General features: G+C 40.7%; 1 protein-coding gene across 1 annotated transcript in view; it reads left to right on the forward strand.

The window, feature by feature from the left end:
- The window catches only part of JAKMIP1 (janus kinase and microtubule interacting protein 1), a 254,492-nt gene that overhangs the window by 216,543 nt on the left and 22,860 nt on the right, over positions 1 to 15,089 (forward strand). The window contains 3 exon segments of the mRNA XM_040335404.1: positions 2,074 to 2,142; positions 2,385 to 2,462; positions 6,962 to 7,165. Coding sequence (XP_040191338.1) covers positions 2,074 to 2,142; positions 2,385 to 2,462; positions 6,962 to 7,165 — 351 coding nt within the window.

Here is a 15,089-nt window from a genome sequence, read left to right on the forward strand (position 1 = left end):
GACACCAACACAAGGTCACGTAGACACGTCTCACACAAACATTTTGTGCTTAATCATTACCCACAAGATGTTTGTGTGAAACCTCTTCTTTTCTCTATTCGCTTTTAATACCTGCCCCAGGAACTTTATCCAAGCTGAATTCCAACTACTTTTAAAGGTCACCATGGCCTCCAAACAGAAAATAGCAAAGTCCTGGAAGTCCAACTCCATCAGTACAATAGAAACTCAAAATAGGGTCACCATTATGGACAAAGTTCTAAAATATACAAAAATAGGGCAGCCATGGGTAGACCATTTCCTACATCCACACTTTGACTCATCCCGATTGTTTTCTTAACAGGCTTATCTTATTTTGTTTCTTCTGACATGTTGGTGTTATATCTTTCACTTGCATGTTATAAGTTGTAATAGGAAAATACAGCTGCAGAAAACAAAAATACAAAAACGGACTTTGTCTTTATTTCAGGCTGCTAAGCAACAAATTGTGACTATTTTAGGGTTGAAAATGTGTTTATTCTCAATTTCTCATCATAGTGAACAGCATAAGAAGTGACAGTCGTGCGTAAACATAGGCAATGAGTCAGCCCAATGGCTATCGCCAATAGCTTGACTCCTACTGTCAAACAATACAGTGCTAGGGTTGATGGCTATCGCCTGCTTCAAAGAGTAATTCTGTCTGGAAAGCCTTGTTATTCATAATAAAACTATATGTTAGAGTTATTAGAAAATAAAAAAGGAAAACCAGGTCAGAGGAAAAAAAAGGGGGGAGAACCGACCCAGGGAGGGACACGAATTGAATGAGAGAGAAGTGGAGAAGGGAAAACAAGGGAGGAAGAAGAGAGACAAAGTAATAGAAGCGCAAAAGGGCTGCTGAGGAGACATTCGTAGAGAGAAGTAATTATTGGACAGAGGGCGGGGGACCAATGGGTAAATGCCTTAACCCACCCCATGTTTAGGCTGCGTGTTAGGATGACCTTGTCGGGGATCGAAAGCATATTCATGAGGGTATCTGAGGCGGGCGAAGCAGAGCCAGATGGCCCACAGCACCTTGTATTTATCAAAGGTATCATTGTCAAGAGCCAACATCTCCTCCATTCTCATGGTGTCAGTCATAATCGAGACCCATCGTGACAAGGCAGGAGTGGTGGTTGTCTTCCAATATAAAAAAAACTGAGGAGGTTTAGTTTCTGCGATGTTATAGACCCAGGGAGTATCGAGAGGAGGGCAATCTTAAATGTAATTTTTAAAAGGGGCGATTTCTTTTTCATACCCAATAAAAGTTTGTTTTAGTTTCCCAACTTTGGACCAAACTTAAAGGCTAAACATCTTTGCTGTTGAAAGTAGATTTTTGTTCAGGGAGATACTGAGGTCAGGAACAAAAAGATATCCTAGACATGTGATATGATATGTGACACGCGTAACAACAGGTTTGGGATTCAACATGTTTATGCCAGAGGCCACCAATCAGTGGTCCGTGGACCACTGATGGTCCACAAATATTTTTTATTGGTCCCCAGGGGTTCTGCCACAAATCAACGCTGGCGAATATATATCGCCTAATGTTGTTTTCAGTGTTGTTCTCAATGCACGCTGACAGTCAATACACTCAGTGCGCATTTATACCCGATGCCTCCTCTGTAGTTTCAGCTCCTATGAACTCAGAGGGAAGCACCAGGAGTAGTGCAGAGAGTGGGAGGTGAAGGAGGAGGGAACTTCCAAAGGCAGCACTGATCACAGACTGTGGGAGGGAGCACGGAGCTTGAGCACATGGCTGGATTAGAAGGTGAGATCCAATGATGAGTCTGTGTAAGGCAGCAGTTTGATGCAGAGTGCTAGGGGGAGGGGGACAGAGAGCCAGAATATTGTGTGTATAAGGCAGCACTGTGATGCAGGGGGAGGAGGGCAGAGAAGCCCGAGCATTGTGTGTGTATAAGGCATGTCAAATTCATGTTAGTGTTCCGCGGGATTCAAAATTGTGAGTTTAGTGGTCCATGGGGTCCGAAAAGGCTGGCGACCACTGGTTTATGCCATGTATCATTCACTGTTTGGCTTGTTCTTTGTGTTTGGTTGTAGTGGCTGAAACAGATTGAGGTGACGGAAGCTGCCCTCACACAAAAAATGATCGATCTGGAAAATGAGAAGGTAAGACTCCCAGTAAGTGAAGTTTTTGTAAACTATTTCAAATTACCCCAAACTTCTTCCATCAAACATTTCTACAGACAGTGATTCATCTCATAATATACCTAATTGCTAACATGCCACCATTCTCTCCTCTTAAAGGGGAACATAAAGTGAAAAATTACACTTACAATAATAAATGTTATTTTTATTCCTTTTTTTTTTACTATATAAAAGTATTATGAATGTCTTCTTTTCATTCTCAGGATTTGTTCAGCAAACAGAAAGGGTACTTAGAAGAGGAACTTGACTACCGGAAGCAAGCACTTGATCAAGCATATATGGTAGGCATTTAAATCCTTGCAGTGAGGACACAATCTGAAATAAAACTCTGACAGAGATTCTAACTCTTCCCCACTATATTCAAAACAAAACAAGTTTTGTCTACCCTTTAGGTACACTTTCACAGATCTATTTCTTGGAATATCGTTTTGGTGCAATATAACAAAGACCAACCCATACTGCCTACTTTTAATTTTGTATGTGCAGAAGGCATATTTTCTGCACTGCACTAATTTCATTTCAGAGAAACTGACTATCTGAAAGGACCACAAAGACCCTCTAGCCCCTCTCTATACTCTCTAAGCATTTAGGCACCTTCCATGCCTGTAGATGACCTGGAGAAATGTCTCCATGTAACATCTGTGCAAAGTAGTTTTATTGTTTTTTTTTTCTTTTTTACTAAAGTCAATATGATGCCATTATAATTCCAGGTTGTGTTTTAGCTATAAAGTTATATATAATATACTAACTATTAAGACTGAAGTGACAACATTTAGACAACTGGCTGGCTGCTTTCACTTGGGTGTCCATCTCTCCTTGTATTTGAAGTGTTTGTTTTTGGGGTAGTGGAAAATATCTTCCCAACTAGAGTTTGTGATGTGGTCAATTCGGCTTCAACAGAACTTTTATTTGCTGTTGAGCTGAAACCCTGCGGCTTTAATTCTAGAACAGCTTTTTCTTCTTTTACTTCTATTTCAAGTTGAGAATATGAGAGAGAACTTTTTTTAGTTCTTTTATTTAGTGATTGGATCTATGGGTTGCAATACATGTTCTAATCTCATGTCCTCAACGTTTTTTAGGATCCCTTTCTCTCCCTAAAATTATATAATAGAGTATATTATCTAAACTTAAAAGTTAAAAACGTTTCTTCAGTTAATGGGTATGTATTGCGAGGCACTGGTTGTCGTGAATATGTATATCAGTTTCACGTAGAATCGTATTATTATATTTTTATTAACTGTATCCTGGGGATGGTATATATGGTAAGCTCATTTCCTAAGTCCACTTCAATAGACTACAGTCAGTAGAATACTTAATTTTAGCTTAATAGGAAGCTAAAAGTGGGCATGGTATAAGAAGCAAATAGACTGTAAATAGCAAACAGCAATAATGGCTTATGATATAAAAATATAAAAGAAGCTATTAACTCTCAATAGAAAACAGCAATAATGGGTCTTGATACAAATCTAATAGATGGCTAGTAGGGTACTGTGACGGACTGCCTGGCGGTCTGCCAGACTACTGCTTTCTTCACTCTGGAACCAGAATATAGTAATTTCAGCCCATTATATTAGGTTAGGACTGTAGATAACACATTTACCCCAAGCATCAGACAGAACCAATGTTTGAGTAAAACAGAACAGACTTTATTTACCAGTTGCCAACCAGGCCATAGCCGAATGATGGCTACAATGTGGTCGGATAACTTTGGAAGACTGTCATATGACATTCTCCCAGAATCTCGTCGCCGCATGCCCCCCTGGGAATGTCCGTGACCATTGGGTCTCCCAGACACTGTCATTGGGCCTTTATCCTCGGGGTAAAGGCCCAATGACAGCGGCCCTTTACCATGTGATCACGCCATTGACGGCGTGATCACTTGTAAATAAAACCGAAGCATGTCTGGTTCGGCTCCTCCCCTCTCCTCACCCCGATCGGTGCAGCAGCAATGTGTGCTGGATCTGAAGTGATCCATCCATCCATGGCTCATCCATGCCACATCAGTGATCATCCGTGCCACATCCATGCCACATCAGTGGTCATCTGTGCCACATCAGTGATTATCCATGCTACATCCATGCCACATCAGTGATCATCCATGCCATATCAGTGAATATCCATTCTACATCCATGCCACAAAAGTGATTATCCGTGCCACATCCGTGATTATCCGTGCCACATCAGTGATTATCCGTGCCACATCAGTGATTATCCATGCCACATCAGTGATTATCCATGCCACATCAGTGATTATCCATGCCACATCAGTGATTATCCATGCCACATCAGTGATTATCCATGCCACATCAGTGATTATCCATGCCACATCAGTGATTATCCATGCCACATCAGTGATTATCCGTGCCACATCAGTGATTATCCGTGCCACATCAGTGATCATCCCTGCCATATCAGTAATCATATCATCTGTGCCATATCCGTGCCACATCCATGCCACTACAGTGCCCATCAGTGCCTAAAAAAAGTATAATAGCTTGTCAAATTATACGTATTTGTACTGTCTTGGCATGTTGGGGTCTCAAGAAATGAGATAGGTCTTCCAGTACATCAATTTTTAATGATTGGTATCATAGTTTGTAGACTCTAACCTTCATAAAGACCAAATAATATACACTGATTTGGGTTATTTTTACCAAAGATATGTAGTATACATTTTGGCCAACATTTATGAAGAAAAATTACAAATTTGCAAAATTTTATAACAAACGAAGAAAAATGCTTTTTTTACAAAGTTTTCAGTCTTTTTTCGTTTATAGCGCAAACATTTAAAACACAGAGGTGATTAAATACCACCAAAAGAAAGCTTTATTTGAATAGGGCAAGAATTTCATATGGGTACAGTTTTGCATGATCTGGGTAATTGTCATTTAAAATGTGAGAGCACCGAAGGCTGAAAATTGGTCTGGCTAGAAAGGGGGTTTAAGTGCTCAGTGGGAAAGTGGTTAACTAACATCACAGAATTTATACACAAAAACATTCCCCCTAGGCAGGTATGGCACACATTACAAGTCCAAAGAGAAAATTTTAATTACATAAGAAATCAAACACAATAAAACAATGGATTCCTTCCTCGCACCTAGCAGTCTGGACTCTGGAGGCGATTAAAGTGGAAGTTAACTTTCATCACAACATTTTACCTATAGGTAGTGTAAATATCTCCTAAACCTGCACCATTTAGGAGATATTTACTGTACATGCAGCTGGTGACATCACTGGCGCATGTGCTCTGCATGAACAGCCACTTGTGCTGTTCCTTCAGTGCCCTGTGCCGTGAATGGTGACTTCTGAGCACATGTGTGGGAGTGATGTCATCGTGGCTCCGACCAGTCGCAGAGCTGTTGTCCACAAACTCGGAAGCAAGTCGGGTGAAGATGGGAGTGCCTGCAGATCTGACACCTTGGCGCTTGAATAGCTTAGTTTTAAGGTAAGTTTAACATAATGTTCTAGTATGCAATACCTTGCAGGTAAGAAAAAAAAGACAACGTCAGCGGTTGCAACCGCTTCAAACAGAGTGAGAGCTTATCGCACTAAACCTAATTGCAGCAAACAATAGTTGATGCCAGAAACCTATAACAGAAAATAAAATGTCTTAACCCTACATACGCTGGAATCCATTCCCTGCACATAACACATCGCTCCACGATAATTGTTCCAGGATGCACAGTATGCCAAGGGGTCCCAGAAACCTGTCCTAATTACATGGAAAGGGTAACCAATATATTTCACAGCTAGCCAGGTACCCAGGGAAGTGATATAACCCTCTTGGGGAAAAATGTTCCTTGTAACCCCAATAGGGGTGTCTCCTTACTCCTGGGTATAGTCGGTGGGAAGGAGGCTGGCCCCCAGGCGCCCAAGTCATGGTGGTTTCTGTGACAGGTACAGTAATGATAGTTCATGATATGAGAATCTAATAAACTGTGATTAGGTTAGACCAATAAAGGGTCACGATATAAGAAGCTAAACAAAAATGTCAACTCATAGGCTAGAGAAGGGGTCGCCCAATTGCTGCTTGTTGGTCACATTCCTCACCATATGAGATTTTTTTCAGGCCCACAGCTAGGGTCAGTGGTGTTTCCATCAGATCAGTTGGTCTCTGCTTCTGATGGGAACTCTGATGAAAATGAGAACTGTAATGGAGATCCTGTGGATGGGGGACTCAAATATGTAAGCTCTGAAGTCGTGAGTGACTCTGATTTGAAGGTGTAGGGGGGCTGTGATGTGAAATGGGGTTCTGATGCGCTTTGAAGGGGGCTTCTGATGTGAAGTCATTTCTTGGAGCCTTTTTTTTGTATTCAATTATCTATAAAAACTGTTTAATTTTTCTGGCCTGCGAATATTTGTAAAATATAGCACCTTGTACTTAACAGATGGTGGACCCCTGGACTAAAGTAAGAAGTGCACTATACAGAGGGGCTTTGATAAGGCAGAGCACTACCACATATATTTAGCAAATGTTGCGCAAAAAAAAAATGTTTTTTATCACAAATTGTTAGTGTATTATTTATATATATTTTTTACTAGCTAAATGTGGATATTGTGCTGAGAAATACATTTTATTTTGTTTGTCATCATGATAAAGAAGACATAGGATGCAGCACTTTATAACAGCACAATAAAAGTTTGATAGGCTACAGTGTTTTTTCTTATGGTACAGCTTTTTTTATTCAGTTTTCTGTCTATATCTGTATTCTTATTTTTCCATTTTTTATATTCTTTTCTTGAACACATAACTGCTGGTGACCGCTGTGACTTGTGCTAGAAAATCCAGGATCTAGAAGCCACTCTGTATAACGCTTTACAACACGAACCCGGGAAGAGAGTCAGCGAATGTTTGAATGAGGCTCAAAGAGAAGACTTGAGGTTGGCAGTAGAAAAGCTGCGAAGGCAAATACTGCGGCAGAGCCGCGAGTTTGACAGCCAAATTCTTCATGAACGCATGGAGCTCTTACAACAGGCACAACAGGTACAGAAATAAATTCTTCAACATGGTTTATTACAATCTTTGTTCTGCTAATAATATTCAATACATGAAAGAGGATTCTCGGAGTACTATGGGCCATCTAAAGAGACAGCACAATAATGGTTATTTCCTTTCAGTGTGTGTGTAAATCTATTAGACTTTTGTAAATCCACACTTTTGTTACTTATGGAACTACTAAAGCCAGCCCTAAAATGAAGAATAGTGAAATTATCACTGGGAGGCATCATCTAGGAGCAGCATGAGACATGTTTCATATATTGCCTACTGTTCTTTATTCAACTCTGGAGTGATGCACATGTAAGATTTACCACACTGAATTCCAAGTGTCCATAGTATTAGAAACCGTGCAGATGCTGGGGATATGTCTTAATGGTGAAAAGTAGGCCTGGTCTTGGAGTGTGGGTGGTATTTAAAGCAAATGTATAGGGTTTCTTTCTACTGTATATTATGACTTAAAAATATATGTACAGTATATTTTTTTTGTAATCAGGTAAAAACAATGCTAACTCATATTACACTATATTACCAAAAGTATTGCAACATCACGCACATGAACTTTAATGGTGTCTTAGTCCATAGGGTTCAATAATAAGTTGGCTCACCCTTTGCAGCTATAACAGCTTCACTTCTTCTAGGAAGGCTGTCCACAAGGTTTAGGAGTGTGTCTATGGGAATGTTTGACCATTCTTCCATTTGTGAGGTCAGGCACTGATGTGGACGAGAAAGCCTGGCTCCAAGTCTCTGCTCTAATTCATCCCAAAGGTGTGCTTTTGGGTTGAGGTTGGGTTGAGGTCAAGACTCTGTGCAGGCCAGTCAGGTTCAGCCACCATAAACTCCCTCACCCATGTCTTTATGGATCTTGCTTTGTGCACTGGTGCCCAGTCATGTTGGAATAGGAAGAGGTCAAATTGTTCCCACTAAGTTGGAAACATTACATTTTTCAAAATGTCTTGGTATGCTGAAGCCTCAAGAGTTCCCTTCACTGGAACTAAGGGGCCAAGCTCAACCCCTGAGAAACAACTTCACACCATAATTCCCCCTCCACCAAACTATAATACCAATACTTCAGCAGCTCAAGCAGAAAAACACACACACACACACACACTTTTAACAAGAGACAACCTGTCTGAAAGGAAATAATGTGCTGTCTCTTTAGGTGGCCCATAGTACTCCAAGAATCCTTTGTCATGTATTAAGTGTTATTAGCAGAACAAAGGTTGTAATAATATTTTAAAATGTATTAACTTTGAAAATAAATTAAAACAAAATTGATGCCATACCATTATAGTTTCCCTGTAAGTGCACCACAGTGAACTAGAAAATACATCTCCTGCAGAAAATGTGTGGGAATGCAGAATTGCTAAAGCTAACTGGATAAATAGCTTAAATCCGTAAGAAAAAGTTGAAGTAAGAATAGTTGGAAAAGTAGGAATGGTTTTAAAATAAACATGAATTTCATTTAAAAAGTTTAACATCACCACTAATGTATGAAAGATGTGGAATATTTAAAGGTTCTTTGAAAAGCTTTTTGATCATTAATCCCCACACCTAATGAGTGAGAGACAGTGTGACAAAACCCTTAAAACAAGCCTTAATAAAGCCAGAACAGTACATGCTATCGAAACAGCGACTTCACCGTTAGACACACATGGCCTTTGTGAACGTATCGGTATATAATTTATGTTGATAAACTTAAAAATGTGGGCAGGTCAGCGATTTAAAAAAGAAGTTCGCTGTGCATTTCGCTGGGAAATTTGAAGAATTTTATACAGGACAGTCAATGGAAGAAAGTTTAGAACTCTTGTCATTTGGAAGCTCAACCAGCCTGAAACTAGACAAAAATACCTACATTTTGATGTATAAATTGTGTATGACAGGTAAATCTTGTGGGCATGAGAGCAATTTATAGAGAAGGAACTAAAATCATTTTTTTACGGCTCTGTGCTCTAGCTGTGACATCATCCACTATAAGCAGCCCAATACACACTCTGTTTAATCGATAACATTTCCTGAAATGATCACTAAACTTAAACAGATCTTTCACAAAAACTGTAAAAGATATCAAACTGAAAAGACATAGCCGGATAGCTGAATATTTTGTGAACATTTTAAAGTTTGTTTGGAGTCTGTAGGTGAAAGTATGAAGGAGTTGAAACTTTTGGGAGCGGAAAAATATTTTAAGGATTTGAAGCATGCTCTCATTCACTTCAATGTTAAAAAAAGTGTTAAAAAGCTTAAAGGGGTTGTAAAGGTAACATTTTTTTCCCCCTAAATAGCTTCCTTTACCTTAGTGCAGTCCTCCTTCACTTACCTCATCCTTCCATTTTGCTTTTAAATGTCCTTATTTCTTCTGAGAAATCCTCACTTCCTGTTCTTCTGTCTGTAACTACACACAGTAATGCAAGGCTTTCTCCCTGGTGTGGAGTATCGTGCTCACCCCCTCCCTTGAGGGGGGAGGGGGTGAGCTGGAGAGTCAGGATGCTCTCTACTTTGCAGATAGAGAAAGGAGCTGTGTGTTAGTGAGCGTCCTGACTCTCCTGTAGTCCAAGGGAGGGGGCGAGCATGACACTCCACACCAGGGAGAAAGCCTTGCATTACTGTGTGGAGTTACAGACAGAATAACAGGAAGTGAGGATTTCTCAGAAGAAATAAGGGCATTTAAAAGTAAAATGGAAGGATGAGTTAAGTGAAGGAGGACTGCACTAAGGTAAAGGAAGCTATTTAGGAAAACATTTTTTTACCTTTACAACCCCTTTAATGTTTTTAAAAGTATAAATCGTTGAAAAAGTCCCATCATTAGCTGAAAGAGCTGAACATTTTAAAAGTTGAATGGTTTTAATCAGGGCTTTTTTTCAGGGGGAACTTGGTGTAACTCGGTTCCACCACCTCTGGCTCAGACCTTTGGGGGGTGGGCCTGCTCACCACAATCACTTGTAAACACAAAAGTCCAGTTTATGTGTTTACAAGTGACAGCTCTGTGTGTAACCCCCCTGAACTCTACACTCTGTACATAATGCAATCCTGGTATTTAATGCCCCTTTAAGACCCTCCTACAGTTTGTGAAATTTGACTGACCACACCCACTATTTGATGTGATTTGGAGGGTGTGTGTGGGTGGAAGGTTTTTTGGGGGGGTCGTGGTTGAGTTCCAGCACCTATTGTTGGGGAAAAAAAGCCCTGGTTTTAATAGCTGAAAGTAGGCATAAGTTATACAGAGCCAAAAAATTTACGGAATAAGAAAAATAAATAAAACTAATAACAATACTGGGAATGCTAAAGAGCATTCCCACTAATAACAATAGTGGGCATGCTACTGAGCATTCCCACTAATACCCTGAACGCTAATGGGTAACACACTCCAACATCTTAAAACTAGGGATCAGGATGCTAAATTATCCCCTCCAATCCACCAAGACATCATAGCAAATATGATTTTTTTTGGTCAAAGTTAGGACAATGGAGGCAGCTTCATTGATGTGTTGCCCACAAAAAGAGGAAGCTTAAATCATACATATCACACATTAAAGGGTAACTCCACTTTTGTGGGGAAAAAATACAGATCAATCAAAATAGCATATACAATTCCAACACAAGCCGCTGTGTAATTCAGGCTTGGCTCACACATGTCCGGCTGCAGTTTGCAGTCCAGAGTGTTTCCGTTTGCTGATTCAGGTGCAAATTTTTTACTGAAATCGAACCTGAACCTGACCCAAAAACACACAGGACCCTTTTCAAAACCGCACATGTGTGAACCGGCTTCATTGAGAGCTGGTCACATTTACATGTTACGTGAATCAGATGCGGTTAAAAGTGCATCTAATTCGCATACATATATAAAACAAATACCTTTCCTTTTTAAACTGCAGTTGCTTTAATTTTCTTTACAATTCAGTACAATATGACAGCATGGGGTCATTGTGTAAACAGCTGGTTTACAGGACACCTGCAAAAATGTAATTTCCTGCTCGGATAAAGGTTTTAGGCATCCTCTGCAACAAAAATGTAATCTATGGTCTGATGTTCCCTATGGGTTAATAAAGGGGATGCAGACACTGCAAATTTCAGAACCCAAAAAGTGCACCAGCTGATTAAAATTAATTAGTCACTCCCATTCAGAATCTGTATCCAAAGGGCAAACTGTTTTTTCCTCATAGCAGAACAGTTATAATCTGCAAAAATATTTGTTAAAATCCTTGCAATGTACATTGCCTCACCCAGAGAGGATATTTTTTTTTCTCAACATAAGTGGAGCAACACTGATGTCGTTAAAAGAAAAACCTGATGATTTAGTCAGACACATATGCCAATACATGCTTAAAGTGGAGGTTCACCCAAAAAATCAATTTTTAACATTAGATTGGGCCTAATTACAGGAAGCAGAATCGGGTGTTTTGTTTAAAATCAATGCAGTACTTACTGTTTTAGAGATAGATGTTCTCCGTGGCTTCCGGGTATGGGCTGCCCTATTTGATTGACAGCCTTCCGACCGTCGCATACAGCGCGTCACCAGTTTCCGAAAGTAGCCAAACGTCGGTGCACAGGCGCCGTATAGAGCCGCACCGACGTTCGGCAACTCGTGACGCGCTGTATGCGACCGTCGGGAAGGCTGTCAATCAAATAGGAACGCCCAGTCCCGAAGACCATACCCGGAAGCGGCGGAGAACATCTATCTCAAAAACGGTAAGTACTGCATTGATTTTAAACAAAACACCCGATTCTGCTTCCCGTAATTAGCCTCAATCTAATGTTAAAAAATGTTTTTCGGGTAAACCTCCACTTTAAGCCACAAAGACATTTCCAGGAATATTTGCTGATGTTGTTCCCTGCTATACGAGTTGGAAAACAGGGACTGTGCTAATAAAATATGGGCAACTGTATGCAGTCTCTTATTGTTACAACTTTTTTTTGAGCCATTTGTTAGGTTTGTTGCAACATGCCCCCTACTGGTGTATATATGCATTTGCACATGCCGAGAAAGACTTCGTATGCTTTAACCGAAAACAAAACAAAAAATTGCAAATGCAAAAGTCCCTAGAAGACTACCCATCTTTGCCCCAACCCCCCCCCCCCCCCAAAGAAAAAAAAAGATGTTCCAGCCTCTACCACACAAATGTGACCAGTTGTAGCTGGAGATGAAGTTGAAGGATCAAATTTAAAGAAAAAATTTGCACATCTGCCCTATAAAGAAGATTTACAGATCTGTAAAAGGAGATTTACCCAATGAAAATATAACATTTACTTTCCTTAACTACTTGAGGCCCGCCTTTAGCCGAATGACGGCTTCAGCGCAGACCTGAAAATCCAGGAGGACGTCATTTGACGTCCGCCCCTTTCCTCGTTCCCCGCGCGCTCCCGAGCGCACAGCGGGAAAATTCTGAGCTGGCTGTGTCCGAGGGATTCACGGCGAATCACAGATCGCCGTGAATGGCCAATCGGAGTGGCCGTTTGGTATGCGGTCTGTGCGGCCAATGAGAGATGATCTCAAATGTAAACATATGAGATCATCTCTCATTGCCGGCTCACACAGAGACAGCGTCCTGTCAGGGAGAGAGGAGACCGATCTGTGTCCCTTGTACATAGGGACACAGATCGGTCACCTCCTCCAGTCAGTCCCCTTCCCCCACAGTTAGAACACTATTCAGGGTACACATTTAACCCCTTCCTCACCCCCCAGTGTTAACCCATTCAATGGCAGTCCCATTTATACAGTAATTAGTGCATATTTATAGCACTGATCGCAGTATAAATGTGAATGGTGCCAAAAATGTGTCAAAAGTGTCCGATGTGTCCGCCATAATGTCGCAGTCCCAATAAAAATCGCAAGATCGCCGCCATTACTAGAAAAAAATAAAATAATTCTGTCCCCTATTTTTTAGGCGCTATAACTTTTGCGCAAACCAGTCGCTTATTGCAATTTTTTTTTTTACCAAAAATATGTAGAAGAATACGTATCGGCCTAGACTGAGAAAACATTTTTTTTTTTTTTTAATTGGGCTATTTATTATAGTAACAAGTAAAAAATATTGTATTTTTTTTTCAAAATTGTCGCTCTTTTTTGTTTATAGCGCAAAAACTAAAAACCGCACAGGCGATCAAATACCACCAAAAGAAAGCTCTACTTGTGGGGGAAAAAAGGACGTAAACTTTGATTTTTACACCACGTGCTCTATTGCAGAAATCTGCATTGTGATGTGGACTCCTGATAGTCCTCTTTACCTGGACATTACAGATATGTTTTAAAAGAAGCTGTAGTCACATTAAATACAGCACACAATACTATAGAACATTACCACTTTCAGAAACCTGATTCCACTTCATTGAATAGGGAGGCTACATAGCTGGAACGTTTCAAAATGATGGTCAACCTTCATCAGGACCTGACTGTACCTACTATTCCTCATTTCCCTGTATATCTTACCCAGCAGACATGTATGTTACTTTATAGCGAGCGCTACAATTATCTTTATATTTTCTAACTTCAAAACAATCTGCTTAATGTTTCAAATAAAGGATATTGCCGTGTTTCTTACCGTGTGCTCAGATGCAGCCTGCTCCTATCTATAGGTTTTGTAGACACAGCCTACACCTGTATACATATGGTATGCAGACATTCTAATCAGCTTAGCTGGTTTGCCCTTGTTATTTCGTCATTATAATTCAGTTAGTTTGGCTGCTGCAAGGCAATCCTGGTAGCCCAATAAGTGTAGCCATTAGATTAAATAATAGGTCTAGAAAGTCCTACACCTAAGCAAATAGTACAATAAGTACTTTGTGCAAACAGAATTCATTATTTTTGTGAATGTCAAAAATTGCTTTAAATTAAAGTGTTGTGTGTTATGTTGAGAGCTGCTTGTTATGGGCTTTTAAATATAAAAATTGTGAAATAAATTAATAACCTCACTCTCAATTCCCATAATAGTGTTTCCACTTACATCATGCAGAAATGTATAATATACACAAAAAATATATACCGTATATACTCGAGTATAAGCCGAGGTACCTAATTTTACCCCCAAAAAACTGGGAAAACTTATTGACTCGAGTATTGTAAGCGGAAAAGAGGGTCAACAATGCCCATTTGCACACCTCACTGTGCCAACCTCACTGTGCCCATTGCAACCTCACTGTGCCCACCTCACTGTGCCCATTGCAACCTCAATGTGCTCATCATCACTGTGCCCATCGTCACTGTACCTGAAATTGACAGGCTACGGGCGTCCATTCATTGTTTAAAACTTGCAGTCTCCTCCTGGTCCCTCAGCAGACAGTTCCCCCTATCACGAACGTTCTCTCATCCTCGGACTTGATTTCCCAGCAGACACTGTGTTCTGTGTTCCGCCAATCACGGATGTCCTTTTGTCCGAGAATGAAAAGGCATCCGTGATTGCAGTGCCGATCCTGACCTCCCTGGGGCCCTAAGCAAAATGACATGTCACATTAAGCCCTGGTTCACACTGGGTACGATTTGGAACGATTTGAGATGCGATTTGACATGTCAAATCGCATCTCAAATCGGCGGCAATTGTCGGCAATGGCAGTGCGCCGCTGCATCTGCGATTTCAAAAAGTAGTTCCTGTACTACTTTTTGCGATTTCGGTCCGCGATTTACATTAAATTGCGTCCGAAATCGCGGCAAATTGAATTCGCAGCAGTGTGAACCTAGGCTAAAGTTGAGAAGTGCGGGGGGGGGGGGGCGCTGCAGACAGTGACATGTCTCATTAAAGATAATGTTGAGAAGTGGGGGAGGGGGTGTTCTGCTGTTGGAAATTACATCTTACATTAAAGTGAAAAGTGGGGGGTGCTGACTTCTTACCTCTTCTCCCATGCAGCCAGCGAGTTGAGAAGCGGGGTGAGGGGCCGAAAATGACTTCTCACCAGGCGGGGCCTCTAGTAATTTGGGGGGCCC

This window comes from Rana temporaria, chromosome 1 (assembly GCF_905171775.1).
Source record: "Rana temporaria chromosome 1, aRanTem1.1, whole genome shotgun sequence".
NCBI classification, from domain to species: Eukaryota; Metazoa; Chordata; class Amphibia; order Anura; family Ranidae; genus Rana; species Rana temporaria.